At 40.1% G+C, this 24,015-nt stretch overlaps 1 protein-coding gene across 2 annotated transcripts in view; it reads right to left on the bottom strand.

Moving 5' to 3' along the window:
* ulk4 (unc-51 like kinase 4) overlaps nucleotides 1–24,015 on the bottom strand; it is a 91,695-nt gene that overhangs the window by 10,835 nt on the left and 56,845 nt on the right. For both annotated transcript variants that reach the window (XM_059340189.1, XM_059340188.1), the window contains 5 exons: nucleotides 20,731–20,779; nucleotides 17,057–17,162; nucleotides 6,326–6,492; nucleotides 4,402–4,503; nucleotides 1,967–2,161 (listed from right to left, as the gene is read on the bottom strand). In XM_059340189.1, coding sequence (XP_059196172.1) covers nucleotides 1,967–2,161; nucleotides 4,402–4,503; nucleotides 6,326–6,492; nucleotides 17,057–17,162; nucleotides 20,731–20,779 — 619 coding nt within the window. The remainder of the gene's footprint in view (nucleotides 1–1,966; nucleotides 2,162–4,401; nucleotides 4,504–6,325; nucleotides 6,493–17,056; nucleotides 17,163–20,730; nucleotides 20,780–24,015) is intronic.

Below are 24,015 nucleotides of genomic sequence, written 5' to 3'. Positions count from 1 at the left end.
CTTAACTGATTGGCTGATTGAAAACTAAACGTAGCAAACGGTTTTAATATATTGATTTGAGTTTTCTTTTAAACTTTAGTTACTGGACTATTATAACACTACTCTGAGGGAACTTTACACTTTAAACCTTTTAAATTAACTAATGTGCAATGAGTCGAATGACTCAATGTGCAGAATGGTAGATGGTATTTTTCTGAGCAAATAAATTAGTTCTGCTCCTAGCACTGAGCTGCTTAGTGACTCATCCACTAGCTACGAGGAAATGGCTAAACACACAGTTTTGTGTGTGTGTTGTTCAGGGTGGTGAGCAGGATAGAGAATACACACCCTGATGTTACTGTCGCTGTTAGCACAGGGGGTAATAAGGGAGTTTTCACAAGAGAGACAAATTTGCTACAACAGACAGATAGATAGACACAAAAAGAGAAAGACGTGAGCTTGTGTGTGACAGAGTTTGTGTGTGGGTGGTTCAGGTGGCTGGAACTAATTAGTGAGAGAAATCCAAAATATAGATACACACACACACACACACACACACACACACACACACACACACAGAAAGTCTTTCTGCAACACACACACACACACACACACACACACACAAAACTACAAATGTAAGGTAGCTTCCAGGCAAAGCCTTCAGTCAGATCATATAATCTCAGGGTGACAGCTGACCTTGTGTCCCACATGCAGAAACTATTTCATGACCCTACGGCCAAGCCAAAAAATTAGGAATGCATTTTACATAATTCATAGGGGTCCACAGAAAATCAGCCAATTTTTCACACTGGTTGTGTTGATTTTTTAAGATCAATTTTCACTGGACTGCAGTCACCAACCCTGTCTGTCTTTTACCTTGCTGTTCATATTCATATTCGACAGTTCTCTGAATTAAATTCAATGACTTTTTTAGGCAACCAAAAATTCTTGTTCAAGGTTAGAAAATTGCTGCCATTGTGGTTAAAAAACATTAGATGTTGGCTTGAAAATGAATGGGTGTGTCTGAATGTGAACTGTGGTCTTTGGTCTCAAAGTAAAATATTTTACTTCCATGCCTTTACTTGTCTCTGTGCTACTTAAAGAGCAAAATGCTTCCAGCATTGTCACCGAGCATTGGCACTGGGTGTTGTACCACAGCATCATCCAATGTGAATTTAGTTCCTAGGAAAGCTAGGCTGCAGAAGGTATACCTAATGTTGCTGGACTGCTTCACAACTGTCTAATGTCTAATACAGTATGATTATTTGATCAGTAATTTACTGGCAGTTTAGTTCACTTTCTCATTGGCTTTTTAAGTCAAGTGAATTAGTTGGTCTGCCAATTAAACCTCTTTGTCAAATTTCAGAACGCCTCACTTTAATTTCTACATGAAAATAACGAATTGCTACAACACAGGTTTCTCAATGTAACCACATGGAACTGATATTATTTACTGGGAATAGAGGCTTCAGTAAATCTCCACCTGCTTTACTCTCTCATATGAGTCAGCCTTTGTTGGCCTGTACTACAAATCATTTTGACTATCAGACAAAATTGGACAGACACTCAAACAGAGACTGACAGGCAGATACAAACCAACACTTTTCTCCCTCTCTGTCTTGCTCCCTCTGTCAGTCTAGTTCTGGTGAAACTACACCCTATTTTCAGAACAGTAGCACAGCAGGACTGTCTGTGTGTGTATCTGTGTGTGTGTGTGTGTAAGTGTGTGTGTCTGCACTGAGTCGGATTTCATTATTCCAATATTTTCATTCTGCAGTGGTGGCACTTAATATTTCAACCCCTAAAATACAAACAAACACAGGGTCAAGACTCCTGAGACATACAAGGATTTCAAACATGTTTAGTCGCCTGATAAAATGTCATACGAGCAGTGCTATCGGTGTGAAAATATCTATGCATGTGTAGAGATGTTGGTCTGTGTGAGTCTGTGTGTGTGTCTGCATGCCTTAATGTGCACTTTACTCACCAGTCGTTTGATGATCCTTAGCGCTGTGCGTTGGATTCGGGGTGTCTCAGTGTGCATGTGTGTGCGAAGCACATGTGAAAAGCTTTGCAAACAGGAAGGTGACAGACAGTCATAGCCCTCTCCTCCATATAGCTGGACCAGAAGAGACAGACACTGAATAGACTCCTCCCAAACCTCCTGGTTTTCAGTGGACAGCTGCATGGAGAGAAAATCAGTTAATAAATGTATATCCTTGCACCATGCTCCTACACTGCAAAAAGTTATTTTCTGTACTTGAATATATCAATTTATTTGGAAGTCTTATTAAATTAATGTCAGAAGGTGTTACACAGAAGCATAGAGGATCAAAGTACACCCGAAACTGTGTGCATTTTGGCAAGATTACCACTGGTAACTGAGCCCATGCTAAACAAATGAACAATTATTTAAAATGCACTAAATCATAATAATTTTCATGCAAGATGATAACAGTTCAGAACTGCATTCTTACAACAGAAGCAAGTTTTGCAGTTTTAACGATTTTAATTAGATTCAGGGATCATATTGACGCTGCTGCTCACTCTCCCACTAATCTCCCATGGGGCAAAGGGGCTGCTCCGAGGCTGGGGGTGTGTCAGCTGCCCCTTAACCCTCTCATACACAACCACACACACAGACGCCCACCCAGCACTCAATGTGTCAAGTATAAGTAAAAAACTCTATTGTGTCCCTTGAGACCTCCTCTTCTCCTCCTCCCACCTTCCAAGCAGCCCCCAAGTACTCCAATCATAATTCTGAGATTTTGAGTGCAGATAGAAGAAGCAGTAATTTTGCATCAAATTCACATTATTCTTTAAATTCTGAATTTTACTGATTATTTAATCCTCAGTGTGTAAGGAGACAGAAGGTGTGGATGTATTAATGGCAAAAACATTTCTCTCAGCAGCAAGGCAAAGATTGTAGTCATTCTTATTTTCCTGTTTTTCAGAATGCCACATTCTAGGATTATTATTTGTTAAAACTATACTATACTATGTACTATAATTACCTCAGTAAACTAGAATAATAATTCGTATCGAGTCAATGTTATAGTAGCCTACTGCATAACAATTCTACACTGAGCTCACATGTAGCGTAGTCAGTATGTTTTCCAAAAACTATGTAATATGTTTGCTACTTTGACAGAACCAGTCGAAGGAATTAGACAGAGGACACAGAGTCTGTGCAAGTAAGTGCATTACAAGCATTTTATTTCTCCCTTTGAAAATAATTTACTGTCTTCATTACAATAACAGTAAACTTCTTTGGAAGACAGCTAATTAGGGGGGATCTTTGAAATGAGCCTGATCAGTAGTGTTGCTGTTTACAGTGCAGGCGTGCCATGAGAGAAGACTTGAAAAGTTGTCTGGGAGGAAGCTGTGAGTTTAGTTACTGCAACAGTGGCATATGGTTTCACTGGTCTTAATCAAGCAGCAACTTCTGGGGCTGAAAAATGAAGCCAATGCCGAAAGTGCCAAAAACTGCTGTTCCTCTAATGGCCACTTGAGGCTGGCTCCAAAAGCAAGACCTCCATGTTTACACGTCCAAAAAACGTAATTGGTTTCTATAACTAATTTCCTCATTCATGATAACTGAACGTGTGGTGAATTTGTGGGCATGGCTACTTTGTAAGACAGGTGGGTGCCTTCACAGGTGGAACGTTTCAGCAATTAGGTTTCATTTAACCTGACTCAGCTCCACCCTCCAATCAGGCACCGTCAAAATGTTGACGGCTGGAGCCACCACACTGAGCTTCACAATGGCTTTCAGAAACCTATGAGTAATGTCGCAGAGACTATGTCCATTTTTTATGATTGTATTATAGTCTATTGTTTTAATAGTTTAAATTTTATTGGAAAAAGTTTGATGTCCTGCAAAATAAGACAGCAAAGAAGTAGAGATCAAACTAGCCTGTTATAAGCAGTTCTGTGAAATTATGACATTTAAAAAAAAAATGACACACTCACAGGTGTAAATTGGCCCGTTGGCTGTACTGGCCACTAGCCCATGGTGAAAAGTTATGCATACAATATTTTCTTGCTTGAATCACTGCTAAGTAATACAAGTACTACTCACATGTAGAAATCATGTAGACTCATTCATAAACTTGTTTCTGACACAACATAATAAAACACATAGACAGACAAGCAGCCATGTCCTCTCTTTCTGAATCTCTCTCTCTCACACGCACACACACAAACACTTCCTCGCAAAAATAAGAATACATAAACACACTGAATCAGGCATACATTTAAATGTACAGTACACAACCATGAATGCAGAAGCCAATGGAAAATATTTATGTATGCATGCAAGGCATTTACAGACACATACACACATGTGCGCACACGCATGTACGCGCATGTACGCACACACACACACACACACACACAAGGCTCTGTGAGTGTGGGTCTCACCATGTGAATGAGGTGTGTGCTGAGTTGGCTCAGGGGTCTGTTTTCTAGGAGCAGCTTCTCTGCTGCCTCCATCTCCACTGCTGGACAAGATAGCCTCTGGCTCTATACACACACACACACACACACACACACACACACACACACACACACACACACACTCATGTTAAATCATTTATAGAGATTTGACAGTCAATAATGATGGATCCAGAGACCTGCCAAGACAGATTCTGACAGACTGAGACACACTGAGAGAGACACACTGATAGGTGGACTAAGAGGAAATAGTTTTTTTGCACATGTTGTGTTATTTTAACACAAGATATGTTCAGGAGAACACAGGTTGAACACTTTTGTCACATCAACTTATTTTGCATCTCATTAAGACCCCCCCCCCCAGACCATTAGCACCTCTGTCCCTCACTTTGGCTTATTTTAGTTCAGTTCATGCCTACAGTGGAACTTCAGGCCAATTAGCCGTGGAATAATGTGATTAATACTGGCACATATTTTCTCTCTCTTCTCCAAAGTCACTTCTTCTCTGTTAGGCTCTGTCTCTCCTTCTCTTTTTTCTTCTGTGTATATATAATCTCTGACTCTCTCTCTTGACCAACACAGTAGTAGTTTGGGGAGAGCGGTCTAGTCACGTCCTCTCTCCTTATCAGACCTTATTACCCAAATGAATTTGGTTTGGGCAGAAGTTTTCTTTTTAATGAGCTTTGCATTTCTCGCAGAATTGATTTCCGCTGCACATTTAGCTTGCTCCCTTTTCCATCTCTGTCTCTTTCCTTCTATCATCCATCCTCCCCTCTCCCTCGTCTGTCCTTCCTCTTCCACTCAGTCTTTTACCCTGCCTCCCCTTCAGCCCCCCCACACCCCCCTGTCCAGGCATTAATATGTATGCGTTGGGCTGGGGTGCACACTGTGGGGAGACGGGGGCTGGCGTGTGTGTATGTGAGCGTGTGTAGGGAGGCAAGCTGAGGACAAAGCCAGTGGTGATAATGAGGCCGCAGGGACATAGCCAGACAGGCCCCTCTGTGTATGCCTGTGAGTATGTGTGTGTGTGTGTGCGTGTGTCCCAGGGACTCAGGACCTCGTCCGCTTTCTCCCGAGTCTACAACTTCAATATTGCAGTTGCTTAAACCTGCTAGCTTCCACTGCACACATCAATGGACATAGACACACACACACACACACACACACACACACACACACACACACACACACACACACGCCTTTAGGGACATGATACAAGGACAACATTTTGAGGGAATTGACTTTGTGATTCTGCTGGTGATTCTGTGCTCAACAGAGATGAAATTGGTAAGTAGTGGTGAAATAAATGTGGGAAAGACACTAGTCTATAAGGGCCAATGTAACATGATGCAGCTTAACAACTGACAAACAAGCCAACAATTGTTTAGAAAAAAGATAAGCTATTGCAGCTCTTTAAAGATTCCATTGTTGTAGGCCTGTAGCAACACAGTGATCTTTAGAAGTATATACTTTAAAGGATATTTGTTTGCAACTTGCAAGAATAGTAGCCAACTATTAATATTTGCTCCACAGATACACAACAACAATGGCCATTCAAGAGCCTTATCAATGAGTTTTCATGGTTAAAATCATAGAATGTGAGAGAAAAAGGTGAGGAGGCTTTAATTTATGCCACATTTCAAGTTCATAGTCCTACATGGCTCTACTCAACTCAACTCGTTCTTTTTTTAATTTTCCATTACCAGTTATGGCAAGTTGTGGATAGTACCTGATGCTTTTTTGGGGGTATCTCCTCATTTGAGGTTCTAAGCAAGCTGAGCCAATATTGGAAGGTGGAGTTAAAACACTGCAGAGCACTGATTGGCCAGAGATAACTGTCATGAGAGTAACTTAGGACTTGTTCCCATCACAAGTGTTTAAGCAATCATACCTGCAGTGCGGAGCGAACCACAACCGATGTTTGTTTTAGGATGTTGTGAAGTAGCTCCAGAAGGACTTGTAACACAAGATGGCTGACCTTCCTCCCAGCATTCCCCTCTCCATCCAGGTGGACTTGTGCAGCCTCTGAGAGTCTGCTCACCACCACCTCTATAAGAACTGTGCAGTGGAGGAAAAGTAGTTGGATAAGGTATTTTTGGATACAGTGACTTGTTGCTACCAAAACGTACATTTTACACTGTGGTGACAGTCTGCACAGTCAAATATATTAAGTATTGCAATGCACAGGTAACATCACAAACAGATCCCTAAACACATGGTCATGTTAATAAATAGTACATTCTGTTGGAAAACATGAAGTAATGCCTGTATCTCTGTTTTCATTGAGAAATGTCAAATTTACTAAATGATCAGTTTACACATAAGCTCATTAATTCATAATATCAGCTCAAATCATGGACTCTAAGCGCTTGACCAACACACTTCTGTGCGTCTCTCACATGCATGTTTTAGTTAAACAATGACAGTGTACCTGAATGTTGACCTGAATAAATGTCTGTAGCTGCAGGCTGTGGTTTGACTCCACACTGAATCGATAGCTCTTGTACAGGAGGAGGGACACTCTCCCTCTTCAATCGATTCGCATTTCATTGTGACCAGTTTGGCCAGCAGAGAAAATTTTACATTTAACTATTTAAACAGAACGAGATCCTGTGCAGGTTGGATTAATCTGTGAATATCTGATAGCAGCAACACATCCAAGTCAACAGAATGGAAACATAACCAGCAACAACAGGGTCAACTTAATTTAGATGCTCGTCTAAAAATACATTCAGTTCTTTCTACATATCTCTGAGCCTTCCATTACTCCATCCCTCCCTAGAAAACTGTCCAGTGTAAAACAGGTTGTAAAGCTGCTAACCCCTGCCAAGCCATGAATAAATAGCTCTTATAAAGTGCAAAACCATGTTCCTTTGCTCATTAAATTTAACATGACATGGAAGATTTTTGCATTTTTCAGCTTGATCTGTGTAGTTAGCTATTGTAGGCTTGTGTCCCTGAGGTGTTCTCACAGAGATCTCTGTAAGTGAAGACTAGATATATTTTGGCCTGACGAGGATGTCATGACACATGCCTTCCAGTAAATGTACACTGTGCCAATACTTTGACTATCAATAACACTCCACAGTTGTACTTCATTTTTATTTCTGTGCACAAAAAGGTAACAGTTAAATAACTGCCTTCACTGGGGAAAACACACCCAGTGTTATTTTCTATTTCAATAGATCTTTATTTAGAATATAGACGATGTGTGTGTTTATTTTTGTGAGTGAAAGTGCAACACTGCAGACACTAGAAAGCTATCAAGCTAGGCTGCTGTCAGTGAGATGTACTGTTACTTTATCAAGCTGCCTCATAATTAAATAAACAGACCTGCTCTACTTTGGACTGTTCAGTCAAACAGAGACCTCTTCTGCTGTTAATGTGATCCGACAATACAGTTCTGTTCAGAGGAAAACTCTGTTCTCGATAGTTGCTCATGTTTATGTTACAATTATCATTATTATGTTCTTCACTGTTGAGAATAGCTGCCATGATGAAACATAGTCACCTTTACCAAATTCAAAACCCTGGATGTTCTATCCAATAAATTCTTTCTACCATTTTTGATATTCATATATTTCATCACCTATCGAAACATTATAGCAGCCCAACTAATAAAAACAAACATTACTCTTTGATTGTCTACCTAAAAACTTACAGCATATATTCATACTGGATGGTACAGTTGTAATTATAAATTATTGATAATTCACAAAACTTTTCTTTTAATTAAGGTAAAAAGTAATATCACATAATTGTGTTTGCCATTTTTATATCACAATGATGAATGAAATCACCCAAACAGCACAACACACACAGGTTTAAATAGCTATTAAAGGTAAGTTTCACACCTGTGACTGTAATTAGTGCTGGTGTATGAATAGAGTTTTTTTGGTCTTGAAAGACACCTGCACAATTCATCCAGGGCTGCAGTGAGTTTGTTGGATACTGAGCCAGGAAACTGGTATAAAAAGATATTATAACAATTTGGAAATGGCAATGTGTAGTCAATCAATATTTTCAAACTATGTCTGTCAAGTGTAAAAGTGGGGGTTCTGTTGAAGACACAGCCAGGTAGACCAGCAAAGATTTCAGCCAGGAAAATGAATCAACTAAATACAGGCTTCTCTGCCAGAAAAAAACTGGTGTGGTTGCTTCAAGAACAATTAGTTGCTACTTGAAAAAAATGGGCTGCACAGTCAAGTTGGTGCGTCACACCCCAAAACAGTCTGCTTACAGTATGCCAAACAGCACCCAGAAACACCTCAAAAGCTCTGGATCAAAGTCATTTGGAGAGATGAGACTAAAATTGAACATTATGATCACAACCATAAACACTATGTGTGGAGGGGAGTCCACAAGGCCTGTGATGAAAAGTACAACATCACTACTGTGAAGATAGAGCTGGATCCCTGATTTGTTTTGTTGTTTTATACAGTGACAATAGTAATACTTAACTTGTGTGTGAGCTACAGCAACAGAGTGCAGCATGTTATCAGAACTTAGTGGCGAACAATTTGCATTCATCTCCCTAGAAGAGCACGGAGCATTGGACTTTTCAACATGGTAATGGTCCAAAACACAAGGCCAAGTCAGGGTTAAGGTTCTGGAGTGACCAACACAGTCTTCTGACCTCAATGTTATTGAGACACTTTGGGGAGATCTCAAATGTGCAGTTCAAGCCAAGAACACTATTATGCCAAGAAGAATGGGCAGTTTTCGACCTAAAAAATAAATGGCCTCATCCATCACAAAAGAAAGCAAGCTGTCATTGATGCTAAACGAGGGAATACATTCTCTGGATCAAGCCCTCATGGAAATGCCTTAAATCTGCATTTTTCTCATTCACCTGCAGGGGACAACTCCACTGGCCGTAAAAACAAGTCAGATTGTATAGAAGTAAACATTTTCTTAATGGGTTTGGGGTCTTAATCACTAGAGACAATATAGCAGTTAATGTTTTATGGTGTGGACAGACGTAGCAACGCGGATATATGGCACTGTCTACATTTAAATAGTTGTGAGCTTGTTTTTTGGTATAGTCCACGTTTTTGTCTTTTACCCTTTCACAGTGTGTTTTCAGTTAACCAAAAGTGCTTGTAACATTTTCATCGCTTTGTTCAGTGTTTAGTCGTACTATAAGATATTTCAGGAGTTGGCTACAATTTTTTAAAACGCGCCCGGTGTGAATTGACGCCGGGCAGAAGACGGAGCAAAACCGCGGCGGAGCCTTTCCGCGGCCATAACGCGCCCGGTGGAAATCCCCATGCTGCCTCCAGTGTCAGGCGCGGAAATAACAAACATTTTGTTGTCTCTTAAATACGGAAACAGAGATTTGGCCATGTATTTTTTTTATGCACCATTATCTTGTGATAACGACTTATTATTTCGTTATCTTGATTTAATAAAGATTGTTTTCTCGTAATAACTAATTAAATAAACTTAAACAAAGGGAAGTAAAATGCAACACATATTGAGAAAAATGCAGCATAAACAATGTTAGAGCCTATGAAATATATTGTTAGGTAGTAGGTGGATGCTTGGTGTGACAGACTTATTGCACAAGGACTGTTTCTGATACTGGGTGTTAGCTAAACACTGTCTTTGTCTGAGCGTAACTACTCATTGAGCTGCAAGCGACTCCAAACGTTAGTGGAGTTAAGGCTTAATTGCACTTATAGTCTATAACGTTGTCCACACAGCTCCTGTCACAAATCGAAGACATGTTATCTGACTTGACAACTAACGTTACCATATAGCCTATAAGTGCAATTAAACTTAAAGTGAGCCACTGACAGCCAGTTCCCAGCTCCATGCGTAATTTTATGCACACGGACATACAGTAGGCAGTGTTTATCTTATTCTTGCATCCAGGTGCATCATATACACATGAGGTAGGTTTAGGCTGCCTGCAGACACAAGTAGCCACGTGTGGAACCATCAATGAAAATATTAAGCAGCGATGTGGACATGCAGTCTCTTAACAATATGATTCCATCAGACCGTATATTTACACTGTTTAACGCAAGTCGGCACCTTTGAATGGAGTTTATTATGACACTTTATGTAAGCAAATGCAATAATAATGCTGGTACATTTATAATGCAACGTGTAAATTCATGTTTTTGTGTTAGTGTTGATTAATTAAAAGTCAATTAATTACAAATAAATCAACAACAAAGCGGCTTCTTCCAAAAGTGTGTATACAGTTTTATTATGAATTTTCTTGCGCACAAGAGACGCACTAAAAGTTTATTTTCGGTCTTGACACTGGAGGCAGAGAGTGGAGCAAATAACCTGATCGTCAGTCAATCGTTAGCCACCGTTAGCGTAACTCATTTTTTTCAAACCATCCACATTCGCTATTACCATTTGGCAATTTGCAAACGTAACCCGTGGATTCAGGGTGTTTGTATTAATACCCTGGAGTTTAAGAGATGCACAAAATGTTTGTTATTTCCGGTCCTGACACTGGAGGCAGCCTGGGAGTGGAGCCTGCACCGGAAGCAGCCTCACACTGGAGGTCTGCAGCCAGACCCTCTTGTAGTTTTTTGGTGGGATGCACATTGCTAACCAAATTAGCTAGCTAGCAATAGCATTACCTGGTTACTAGTGTTTGCTATGCTAATTGTAGTCTGGCTGGTAACCTGTGTAAACTCCCAAGTTCCACCCTCTCCTCCAAATATGGTCTTATCTGGCAAAAAAAAAAGATGGTGACGGCCAAAATGCCAAAAATGAGGTTTCAAAATCGTCTTCAATGGTTGACATAATGGCTATGTTCCCTGTGACTATGGCAACAATGTTTCACAGTAGATTGATGCTTTAACTGCCAACTATTCTTCTCAACTGCTTGCAGACTGTATACAGCCTTTATTCTCAGCTCAAAGGATCTCGAGTCATCTAAAAGCCATAGGGTAGTTAAACATTTTCTTCAATTTAAAACGCATGCTTGACCCTCTGTGGGTACCCTTGGTTAAAATCATGCACAACAAGCAATAGGCTGCTGCAGAATAATCATGCAAACTATAAAGAACATGTTTTACTGGTTGCTTTTACTGTTTTATTGTTGGACATAGGGGCATCCTAGTTCCATGACAAATTATTTTGGAGTAATGTGAGCAGCTAATGCAATGACCCTTTTATTCATAGAATGGAATTAAAACAGAAAGTGTGGCTTGATATGCGCTTAGTGTGCAAAGTGATCCAGTCTTATCATGATTTGTCCCTTTTCAGGTATTCATCAGAAATTGCTAGATGAAAGGCTGTATACACAGGCATGCATGCACACACGCAGGCTTTTACTGGGGATATCTTTCAGAGGTCCATATAAAATGTTTATGGTGTCATGGCAGAGCATCGACTTTGAGCTATGTGTGCTTGTGCATAATGTAATGATGTGTATTGTTGTAACTGACAGATATCTCTAGATTGTGTGTTTGTATGTGTGTACACCTGTGAGGTGAGGATATAACAATAATAAGTGTAATCAGAGGGATAGCAGCTTCATTCATTCAATTTTACAACCCCAATTCCAAAAAAAACTTTTAACTGATAGTTTCGGTTAAATTTTATCATTATGCTTAACACACACAATTGCAGAAACAAGAGGATTTCACCTCTCAAATGAAGCCACAAACATGCACTTAGGCCTCATAGGTAATTTGATATAAGATTTGGCTTTTTTGGTCTAACCCTAACACTAAATCTACATAGTCAGATTGGGATTTAGAGGTTAAAGTTCAAACTGCAAAACTTTGTGATTCTAAATATACACTTTGTATTTATTTACATTTTACACAGCGTCCCAATTTCTTTGGAAATACCACGATGTAAAACCATCACTTTTGTACTAATGTTACTCGATCAAGACTGGAGGAATAATTTATGATAATGTAACAGTTGTGTTCTGTCCTATTTTGGAGTTTGGACTTTAACTAGGTTAAAAATAGACATTCTACAATGCTTTGCAATATTATCTATTTTTAAATGAGTTCTATTGGGAATCAACAGGATGGATGGCTCAAAGCCTTGTCTATGCAAAGTAGGAAAGTTTTGTGGGGACAGTCAAGCCTACAGTACTGATGACATATGATTAATGGATAATGTTTCAGGCTCTGGTTTTAACTGGAAGATCCAGGGTCGGACACAGCCTGTGACTGATTTATTGTTGTAAGCTCTTTTTCATTGATTTTGATTATCAAATTAATAGAAAACACATTTTATTTAAGACTGTCTAGAATATATGCACCCAATTTTTTAGTCCCTCCCTACAGCTAATCAAGTAAGTAAGAGTGAAAACTGTCACCACAATTTTGCTCTCTACAAAAAAATCTACAACAAAAACATAACTCATACCCAAACAAGAAAACAAGTTGCTTGTCAATATCTTCTAAAATATCCCAAATGTTAAAAACAGTTGTCGTGGCAATTTTGACAACTGCACTAAGTTAATGGGTGAGCTGGCCAAACACAAAGCACTCAATACTCTATTCAGCAAGTTTTATTAGCACATTCGTGTTCCATACAATGCACAATCCCGAATGGCTCTTTTACAGTACAACAAAGTCCCGTACACCGCTCGACTTATATCTGTTGTAGTTCCCAGCATTGATTCTTCAGTAAGCCTCAATGTGGCCCTATCTTCCTGCCCTATACATCACATCAGGACAGAGCTCACTGGTCTACATGTTCCCCTCTCTCATGGTGTTATCATTGTTAAGTTCACAGAGTCAGTTCCCACAATGCCTTGTGTCTTGAATATCAAGTAGGTCGCCGCCTACCTCATGTCCCACCATGCAGGAAACACCAAATTTCCATCACACAGTGTTGTAAGCTTTTTATGATCTACCACCCCTAAAGTTAAGTTGACTATGACCCCACATGTCACTGATCATACAACCAACCACAGTAGCTTTGTAAGCATGACTGAAGCAGATGACAAAGCATTGTTGGCTCAGTGATGGAAAATCAACTTTTTGTAAACACTCAGATGGAACTGTGGATAGGAGAACTTTTCTGTCCCATTTCTATAGTAAGGATTTTTTGTACCATCGTAGTACTCCAAGCCTGAAATATCTCTTCCGGACAAAGCATATCATAGCTAGCTCTGACCCAGCACAACCCCCCATGATGCAACTGTGGTCGGTCAGTCTCATCAAGCCACACTCACATGCACACACTGAGTTAAGTAACTAAGTCTACCTGTGACAGATAAACCAACATTTGCTATAAATGGATTGCAGGTCAATTTCAGGGGTAGAGAATAGGTGGTTAACATCAGATTTTTGATAGTTTGGGTGATTATTGCATCTAAACAGTCAAAAGATTGATCTGAATCTATGGGAAATAAAAGACATGTTGACATTTAGTTATACTGTCTATTCATTGACTGACTCATCTCTCAAATTATTGATATATGTGACTTAGATAACATCACAAAATATGTAATTAATTAGATTTATAAAAAAAATACATGATGTGATGAATTATTCAAATTGGGATGTTGTTCTTTGTCAAACAAAATACCTTAATATGATACATTCTTAAAAATCAATAACTTTTCACTGCAATGTAAATTGCGCAGGTATAAATGCAATCTATGTAAAGCATCTCATAAAAGCAACTCAAGACATAGTGCAAAACGTCTTATACTGAGTGTCAAGTGTCTTATCGATTACTATTATGTAAAAACTGTCAATCCAATGACCTCTCGGGTGCTAATATGAAAACATTAATATGGAAGATCTTTGTGGTATAAATTATGCCAGGGGGCATAATTGATTGGACACATATGGACACAGTGTTGAAGAACCATTATAGAATATTTTACACGTCGTTTGGGGAAATAACCTGAACCCAATTTCAAACAGCAATTTATAGATGCAAGTTCCACAGACACTAGATAACACCAGCACAGAGGCAATTACCCTAAAAAATTCCTCTGAGCTTCTCACAGAAGGTCAAGAGAAATAACAAGGATTGGTGGCAGATCAAACCCGGAGAGGAACCTTTAAAGACCTTCAAGGATTCTGAATACACATGGAGCCCCTGAAGACTTTTTTTTTTATTAATTAAAAGACAAGAGCGCTTTAATCAACTGACACCTTGTCAGCACTTCAAGACCAAACTCAGGAGGTTACTCACAATGTGAACTATTGTGAACTGTTGGGGTGAATTTTTGCTGCATTACATGCACTAGATGTATCCTTTTCCTTATCAAACAGTCTGCTTGTCAGCGTGCCTACAAAATGAGTCTCAAATTCACCCTTAGCAGGGAAGATTGAGGTTTCATATCCTTATGAAATCAGATTATAACCTAGACTTTCCAAATAAGTCTGCTACACGTTCACAATTAAAGCTGAGCCATCCAGAATCTTATAAAATAATAAGAACTTTGTTTAGGAAGTCTCTCTTACACGCACATCAAGTTATTCTCCCCCTCCCACCTCTCTCCATCTCTCCCTCTATCAAACTGTCACTCACTTCAACCTCAAATTTTCTCCTCTATCATCTCATCCCTCCTCCCAGTCTTCTCACCCTAATGCACCACATTCCCCTTTCTGTGTATCCCATTCTTCCTCTCTGTCACCTCTCTGCTACCCTTTTTACCTCCTATTTTGCTTTTCTGGCTCTGTCATCTTTTCCCTCTCTCTTCTCTCTCATGCTTTTTTGCCATCTTCTTTCTCTTTCTGTTGTTCCATTCTCCCTTCCTATCTCTGCCTTTCTCTCTCTTTGCTCCCTCTGTCTTCATTCCCCAGGGGGTATTATCTCAGTCGGAGGCAAATCTGCCCAATTATAAACCTCATCTCCTCTCTCTCTCTCTCTCTCTCTCTCTCTCTCTTACACACACTCACTCACATATTGGGCGCTCCTGCATCCACCCCGCACCCACCTCCCCCCTACACACACGCACATCGACTCTCTGTCTCACACATACACAGAAGCATAAGCGCAAATACATTCACACAAGCACAAAAAACATCTCCCTATTTTGCTCTTCTTCACTGTCTATTTCATTTCCTCCCAACACACACACACACACACACACACACACACACACACACATACACACACCACCCTTCCCCTCCTCTCTCTGTCACACCTTAAAAAGCCAATTATACACGCTTCCTCCCTTCTCCTCTTCTTTCCTCCTCTCCCTCTCCATTCTTTCTTGCCATTGCCACACTGATCTCGAGTGAACCATGAGTAAAAGAAGGGAGAAAGAGGAGAGGAGGAAGAGAAAATAGAAGAGGAGCCCAAAATAGAGGATAGGGGAGAAGGCAAAAATGGGAAAACAGGGGAGAAAGAAGAGGAGATAATGGGGCAAGATGTGAGCTTGGTAGATTAGGAACGCAGGTAGGTGAAGAGGAGAAGGAAAAAAGATGAGAGGAGAGGAGAGGAGAGGAGAGGAGAGGAGAGGAGAGGAGAGGAGAGGAAAGGAGTGGAGAGGAGAGGAGAGGAGAGGAGAGGAGTGGAGAGGAGAGGAGAGGGAGATATCGTTAATTGCCCGGCCAGTATTAGTGCTGGGTTGACAGTTTCTTGCTGAGAGGGGGAGCTGATTGGACGATAATGATGCTGACTACTGAACTGCCGCACTGCTGACCCAATGGAAATAGAAGGAGAGGAAGGGTTGATAGAGGTGGTGGTGGTTTTGGGGAAGCAGGGGGTGCAGCGGAAAAGACGGATAGACAGAATGAGACACAAAATTATGAGTGAAAGAAAGAGACAGCAAGAGAGAGAACACAGTAATAAACAGAAATTTGAGAAAGCAGTAAGTTTATTGTGTTGTATTTTCATTGCCGCTGAGAGTTGCAATTACAGCATTGAACTGTGGGTCCTGAAACATTTGCATACGTGCACACACGCGCAAACACACGCACACACACACGCACACGCACACAGACACACACACACACACACACACACACACACACACACACACAAAACGCAGCAGTGTTTGTAAATGTTTTCTTGCAAGCATCTTTCATTTACTGCATTCATTCTCTATTGCTAAATTTAGACTGCATCTGACTACATGTCTGCTCTCTGCCTTACTATTCCTTCTTTCTAATTAGAATCATAATCCCAAACTAGCTCTCGGGTGACAAAATGGGCCTAAAATGACCTAATGTCTGAAAAATGTCCTTACTCCAAGAGGACACGAACCATAAATTTGACTCTCCCCTCTGGAATCACTTGCAATCGACAGGAAATTCTAATATTATTGAGTTTCACCATAGCTGAAGGACAAAAAACATTGACTTTGACCTGCACACACACACACACACACACACACACACACACACACACACACACACACACACACACAGCCGAAGTTGTTGACCAGAATAAGCATCATGCTGCAGCAGGACAGCAGACTGGGGAAAACAAGATGTCAACAAGTAACATGACAATAACTAACGCTAGCAGAGTAGACACATAATATCGACGCTCTGTGCAGTAAGGTCAATGACAGAAAGGCCTCTAGGACTCACTTAACTCACTCACTAATAAAAGTACTAGTGGCAGAGACAGTAGGAAAAAATAAAAGTAGAGAAAAGTATGTTTTTTTTCAAAGCAGAGGAAAGTTATATCTTCATCCTCTTCAAGCATACTGTACCTTGTTTGTATGGAGGCTCCAAGTCCAGGACCGTGTCTACACTGAGATTACACAGCAAGGCAACTGCATTCTGGACCAATCCACTGGTGACATTACTACTGTTAGCCTATGGAAAGAAAGAGGAAGAGATAAGATAACTAGGTTATAGGTCAGCTAAATACAGCTTATATCCCAAAATTACACCACAGACAAATATTTATTTTCATATTTACTATCTAACATAAAATTAAATGTGATTCCATATAATAGATAACGTACATATGAATACGGTTGTGAACTTCCACACATGGTGAGCACTGTTTAAGGAACATTTTGGTCACAGACTGTTGTCACGGATTAAACTCACAACACCGACACACCACTTTTATACTACACAGCAATGGCTGCAACACACTATTCAAAGAGGATAAGAGCAGGAAGGGAGGGTTGTTAATCACCCAGTTGCCTTTAAAATGTTCTGCCATTTATCATATGGTTAAGGTTAGACATAAAGCTCCAGAAAATAAATATAAGTCAGTTCAAATACCAAATTACTAAAAGTATAGCAATACCAATGTGATTACACCATACTGACTACATCAAACTTGGAATCTACTTTGAAAACCAACATCTTTTAGCATACTGAATATATCAAAAAACAGCATCACACAAACCCATACCCAAAATTAAAAGTTTAAGATCCAAATGTATATTATTTAACCATTTGTGGAACCTTAACTTTTGGAGAGTAACTTAAATACTATTAATCTTTCAACTGTTTGATCTTAAGTTAAGAGTTAAGAGAACTGGGCATTGAGTACAAAGTCAGCCTTGCTGCAAATTTGTCCCAGTGGCCACTGGCCAACGACCTTACTGCAACCCAGACAATCAGTTTTTGCCAGTCAGTAAGATAAAAAAAAAGTCCTATATATGCATTGATTAGACCTTTTATTATCCCTGCCTGGTTTAAGCCTGGAGGGGATGTTTTTGGTTGTGTATGTGCATGCGTGTGAGTGAGTGCATACATGCCTGCGTGTATCTGTCCAACTGTCAGTCAATCTGTCAGTCTGCAGTTAATCTCTCATACAACAGTACCAATCAGCCTGATACTTTCTGTGCACATTTATGACTGTATGCCCAAGGGCCTCTCTTAGTTGTGGTGATTCACAGATTTTGAAAAAAATGTTTTATTGTTTGCATCATATGTTGCATTGTCATTGACTGACTCTTTACTGTGCAAGTGATCGGCAACTGCTTCAGTTACACAGCAAATATATTTTCAGGCATTGGCTAAGCTAAAAACAAGCCTTACTTCGATTGATACAGGCCATAATTTGGACAATCCAGCAGGTGTGCATCACAGAACCTTTTGCTTTTCATTTCTGCAATCTGCAAGATCACATTTGGGATTATTCATGTTACTCAAGTCAGACGTGAAATTAATTTCCGTCATCAACCGTGGTCCAATTAACCACCACTATTGCTGCTTTGCATCTGTTGTGGAAGTCCCAGATATGAAATTGCATAATTGCAATAACCGATAAAAAGTATTCCAGAATAACTCCAACATTAAAAGTAAGTATAAAAATTCAGAATTCATGCTTTATCAGCTCTGCCTGCAAGACGACAAGCAAACAACTTTTAAATTGCTCATTTTAAGAACAGAGTTTGGATCGATCAGAACTATTTCATGCAGGGGATGCTCAATGCCTGGGGGAGTTTTGCACTCTCTGAGTGTACTTTTCACTAGTTTACCATCTCTGTAGGTATCCATTTTACTGGATGCAGGCCTATGGCATGTCTTCTTGTTTCTACTGAATATCAGTGTGACTACTGTATAATAGTGAGCAGCTGCCTCTCCAATGTTTTTTGGTTTGCATGTCAATGTCATCTTCTAAAAAGCACTATTTTGATTTATTAAAGGTATATGTTGTACTTATGCTCATGACATATTTATTGTCAAAACTGCAGCAATATTGCCAAATGTTTCTTCACAATGCAGATATAAGAAGAATTTCATATTGTATCTAAGAAGAATCGTGTTCTGCCTCCTGAGAAAATTATTATTGGGGCACAATGATGAGGAAAGGATAAAATTAATTCTGTCTATCAGAGGATGGTGTAGTTGTGACCTTTGATAGTTAATTGGTTTTGAAGAGAACAAGAAGCAATGCTGTAGTCTCCACTTTCCTCTTACTCCCATCTCTTCAGCCTCTGCCTTCTCTTCCTTTGCTTTCCCCCCCCTTACTATCTTCTTCTCTTTCTCCTCCTTACAAAATCCGGTCTCCTTCCTCCTGCAGTAATTCACTTCTCCTTCTCTCTCCTTGCCTCATTTCACTATTTGATCCTCTCTGAGATACACCAGCTCTGCCTGCGGGGTCTGTGTGCATCAGTGTGATCTGTGCATGGGCCGATAAGCCTGGCTGGTACTCATCATGTGCAGTAGCCTGAGGCTGAAGACAATGACATCAATTCACACCTAGGACAACCTGCCTGTCAGTAACAACAAATGACAAAGCTAATTTATTTTGATCTTTATGGACTAATGAGCTGTGAAAGGACTACCGTGCACATCACTGAAAGCATAAACCTGACAAAGAGCAACAAGAAATGGGAACCAAAGGGTTTTAACTTAGTGACTCGCCTTAACTCATATCACACACTATTATCGGTGCATCTAAGAAGTGTACAGTGTAAGTGAAGTAGAATTTGACTGCAACTCTAATCAGTCTGCTGCTTCCTCAGGCAAAACAACCAAGCAGTTAAAAAAAAAACATGGTCTAGATGGTTTCCTGACATCCTTTCATGTCTGAAGCAGAACTACTTCATCATTTAGACAAATACAATTAGGTGAGTTTCTTCATGAAAAGTGTGATTACCAGTGGCAGGTGTAATCAATCCAGATCACATGGTTTTAGGCAGCATAAATCAATCCAAACGTGAGCAATACAGACGGCACTAATGGATCCTGACATGACTGGTTCAGACAGGAGTAAACAATCAGGAGAGGAGTTAATCAAGGCTGTTAGATGACGGTGTTTAACATTCTGCATCGGCTAGTCTGGGCTGGACAGGCAGCCATGCAGAACACTGATTATTTAGGGAGTGTGTGTGTGTGTGTGTGTGTGTGTGTGCGTGCATGTGTGTGTGTGTGTGTGTGTGTGTGTAAACCATAAATTGTTTCTAAAGTGTTTTGGTTTGCTGAAAACAGATTGCACTGTTGGTGTGTTCATTAGATTTTGCGTATGCAAAAAGGGTCAGGTGAAATAAATTGTTTACTGGAAATGTTGCTACGCTTCACTGATAACAGCCAAGTGCTGTGTGTTTGCGTTTGTGTGGGACCTTAATAGTGGAGTCCATATTCTCACTCTATTAACCCTTCCTCCTCTCCACTGCTGACCTGTCAGTCAATTACACCAGCCCTGTAATAGGTCAACACCACTCAGACTAATTTACATAACTACATCTATAAGGGTTAGAGGGAGCAAGTATGAGAGGAAAGGGAAGGAAGGAGACAGAAAAAAACAGGGCTGCAATAAAAGGCAGAATACCATATAAAAACACAGATTGTGATATCTCAGTTTGATTAGCTCATTGCAGGACTATTTAACAGACTGATTCATTGACTGACTGAATGATGAAGTGATTTGCTGATTGGCTGAATAATAATTGATTAAGTGAGATTGGTCTCTTACCATAATGAGTTGAAAGACTGCTGGTAGGACCTTACTGTGTTTGATCAACCTGAAACGGAAAGAGAAAGATACATATTGGAGCAGAGGTAGAAAGATGAGGGCGAGAAATTTATTTGATTTAGCGGCAATTCACCGCACTGTTGAGACATGCACACATACTGGGCTGTTTCATCTTCATTAAGGTTTAAGTTCCGCTACAACAGCTCCTGTCTGTTACCAGTGGAATTGGGGAGTGAACAGAAACGGAAAGAGGAGACACCATGAGAGCAGATGAAGTGAGTGGAGGTGCGAGAGGAAAGGGAAGCACACGGAAAGAGGAGATAAGACTTCATGAGAGGATGAGGTAAACGAAGATTTCATTCGAAGAGGAGTAAGGAAGGAGAAGGTTAGAGAAGAAGAAAGAAAATTTGAGCAGACAAAAGCGGAGTGTGAACTTGGAGAAGGATTACAACAGTGTCCCCCAGGGAGTTATGTGGTTCTTATATAACCAAAGTGACATTTGTGTCTTGGTACAAAGTCAAGAAGTTTTTGGTGGGTGTAGGCCTCTGCCAAATCTGTCCCATGTCATTGGATCTGAAAGCGCAGCCAGGAGGTGGAGAGTGTCCCTCTGGGTTGGGAGTGTGTCACTGCCCCAAGTGAAGGACTTCAAGCATCTCAGGGTCTTGTTCACGAGTGATGGGAAAATGGAGCATGAGATAGACAGTATTTGGTCTAGTGCAGCTTCATCAGTGATGTGGGTGTTGTACCAAGGTTATAATAGTTTTGGATTTTTCATTAGTTTTAGTTTTAATTTCGTGTTAATTTTGTTTTCAAATCCAGTTAGTTTCAATTTGTTTTAAGAGCAAGTTGGCTTGTTTTTATTTTTTTTAAATACTTTTAGTTTTATTAGTTTTAGTGTTAGTTTTTTGTAATGGGGTATTTGTTGGGTGCAAGATTCAAAAAGGTCACAATACATTTTGCCTTTATTTCCTCTGCCTTACCCATCTCAGCCACAATAAGATTATAAATTCTTGCAGCTCCGGGAGTTTTGAATTTTGGTTCGAGTGAAGTGCTGAACATTTTGAAGGCAAAATCGACTCACATAGTCGTGTAGACATCCCAGTCTCAATAAACATATTTACCAATGTGTTTCTGCATGTTCACTAACCAGCAGCTATTTGGTCAGAGCTAAATAAATACATTTCATATCAACCAAAAAGGCTTATGTATGAAAAAAGTGAACAAAGACGAAAAAGGAGGACATTTTCACTAGAATTTTAGTTAGTTTTAGTTAGTTTTGTAAACACACAATACAGTTTCAGTTAGTTATTGTTTTGTTTTTTTAAATATCATTTTTATTTTTATTCCAGCGACCAAAAGAATTAAATCAGTGCACGCAGCAGAAATGAGCTTCCTCGGTACGGTGGCTGGGCTAAGCCGTAGAGACAGGGCGAGGAGCTCAGAGTATAGCCGCTACTACTTCGTGTCAAAAGGGGCCAGCTGAGGTGGTGCAGGCATCTGATCAGGATGCCTCTGGGGCACCTCCTGTTAGAGTTTTTTTCAGAGCACATCCAACTGGTAGGAAGCCCCGGGGTTGACCGAGAACATGCTGGAGAGATTACATATCTTGTCTGGCCTGGGAGCGCCTCAGGGTCCCACAGGAAAAGCTGGAAAACACTGCTGGGGAGAGGGTCGTCACAAATACTTTGCTTATCCTACTGCCTCCCCATCCCAGCCTCGGAAAGCTGAAGGAAATGGATGGATGGAAAGCAGTGAAAACAAAAGAGTGATGTGGATGAATGTACATTGAAAAACTAGAAGGAAAGCTGTAGAGTATGAGAGAGAGAGAGAAAGATGGATGTCTGTATTAGCAATGACATTCTGTCTACTCAGTGATTAAGGTTCTTTGATTTGCAACCAATTACTGTGTAGTTGGAGTGTCAACACATATGCACTCACACCTAGTGTGCGTAAAAAAGCGTTCAGGCTGTAAAAGGGAACAAAGCCAGCTGAAGTCAGACTGGTGTTCATATGCTGAAGGTAACAAAGCCTGTCCACTGTCTTCATTTTAACTATGATTTATAGCTTGTCTGGCAGGCAACAGACCAATTATGTAAACCTTTCTGTTGCCTGTACTGCCCAAACATTGAGGGCTGAACTTTGAATAATGTGATGTTCTTCTAACCATCTTGATAGTGACGGTGTAAGGTCTTCATTTGAAAAAAGTTAGGTGTCCCAGTAGAAATGCATCTGCTCGCTAAAAAGTTAACAAATATCAACTCCTCATAACTTTTTCCATTCCCTTTTTACTGCTTAAATGTTTGTCTTTGTGTGCTGAGATTCATTTCGTGTTATCCTTAATGTATCTGATTACATTTGCTGCAGTCCTATAACCTCCTTTTTAAACAGAAAACTACGGTGCCCCTAAAGGGACATGGTGAAAATAAAAAAAAAACTTTGGTATCTCGTGAGCACGAGAAAATATCTCGTGCTCACGAGAAAGTATCTCGTGCTCACAAGATACCAAAGTTTATTTTTTATTTTCACCATGTCCCTTTAGGGGCTCCGTATAAAACAATGCAAGATTGATTTTAACTTAATGTGTGCTGATTATATATTCCACTCAACATGCCATAAACTTCTGATTAGAATTGTTACATTGACCAACTTCTGTATATTCTGTTCTGTAAATTAACTTGAATAAGTCTTTCTTCATTTCATGCCTTAGTAGTAGAGCTCCTGCTCAAGACATGTCTATTCAGAATGAGGTGATTGTTTGATCTCTAGTATTTCTGCTTGCAACTTTCCTTGAGAACCACTCATCCAAACAAAACACTCTCACACTCAACATTGCACATCCTCAAGTCCTGAGCCTGCCATGCCATAGTCGTGTCCCCTGACAATGCTAAAGTATGAATATAATTTGCAAACAGCTAGCTATATTGAACAAAAGCGATTATTTTAAATGTATTTCTATAAAGCCCCTTTCAGACTGCCGTTTCAAGCCACAATATTTACATCTCTGTAATGTTTAGCCTGCAATCTGATGGTGCCAGAGGTGTGGTGGGGGATCAAATGATCCTGGTTCTGTAAAGCCTTCGGAAGTAGTAACATACGCATAAATTGGTGAGACTGTTCAAGGTGGGATCAATGTGACATATCACCAGAAACACGCCTCTCACTTGAGTCTGACAGGTTGTCTTCTGATCGGAAGGTTGGTGGTTCGATCCCTGACCATGGCAGCTACATGTCAAAGTATCCTTGAGCAAGATACTGAACCCCAAATTGCTTTCGATGCTGCATTCA

Source organism: Centropristis striata, chromosome 8, assembly GCF_030273125.1.
Source record: "Centropristis striata isolate RG_2023a ecotype Rhode Island chromosome 8, C.striata_1.0, whole genome shotgun sequence".
Taxonomy (NCBI): domain Eukaryota; kingdom Metazoa; phylum Chordata; class Actinopteri; order Perciformes; family Serranidae; genus Centropristis; species Centropristis striata.
This window is presented reverse-complemented; position numbering and strand designations above follow the sequence as displayed.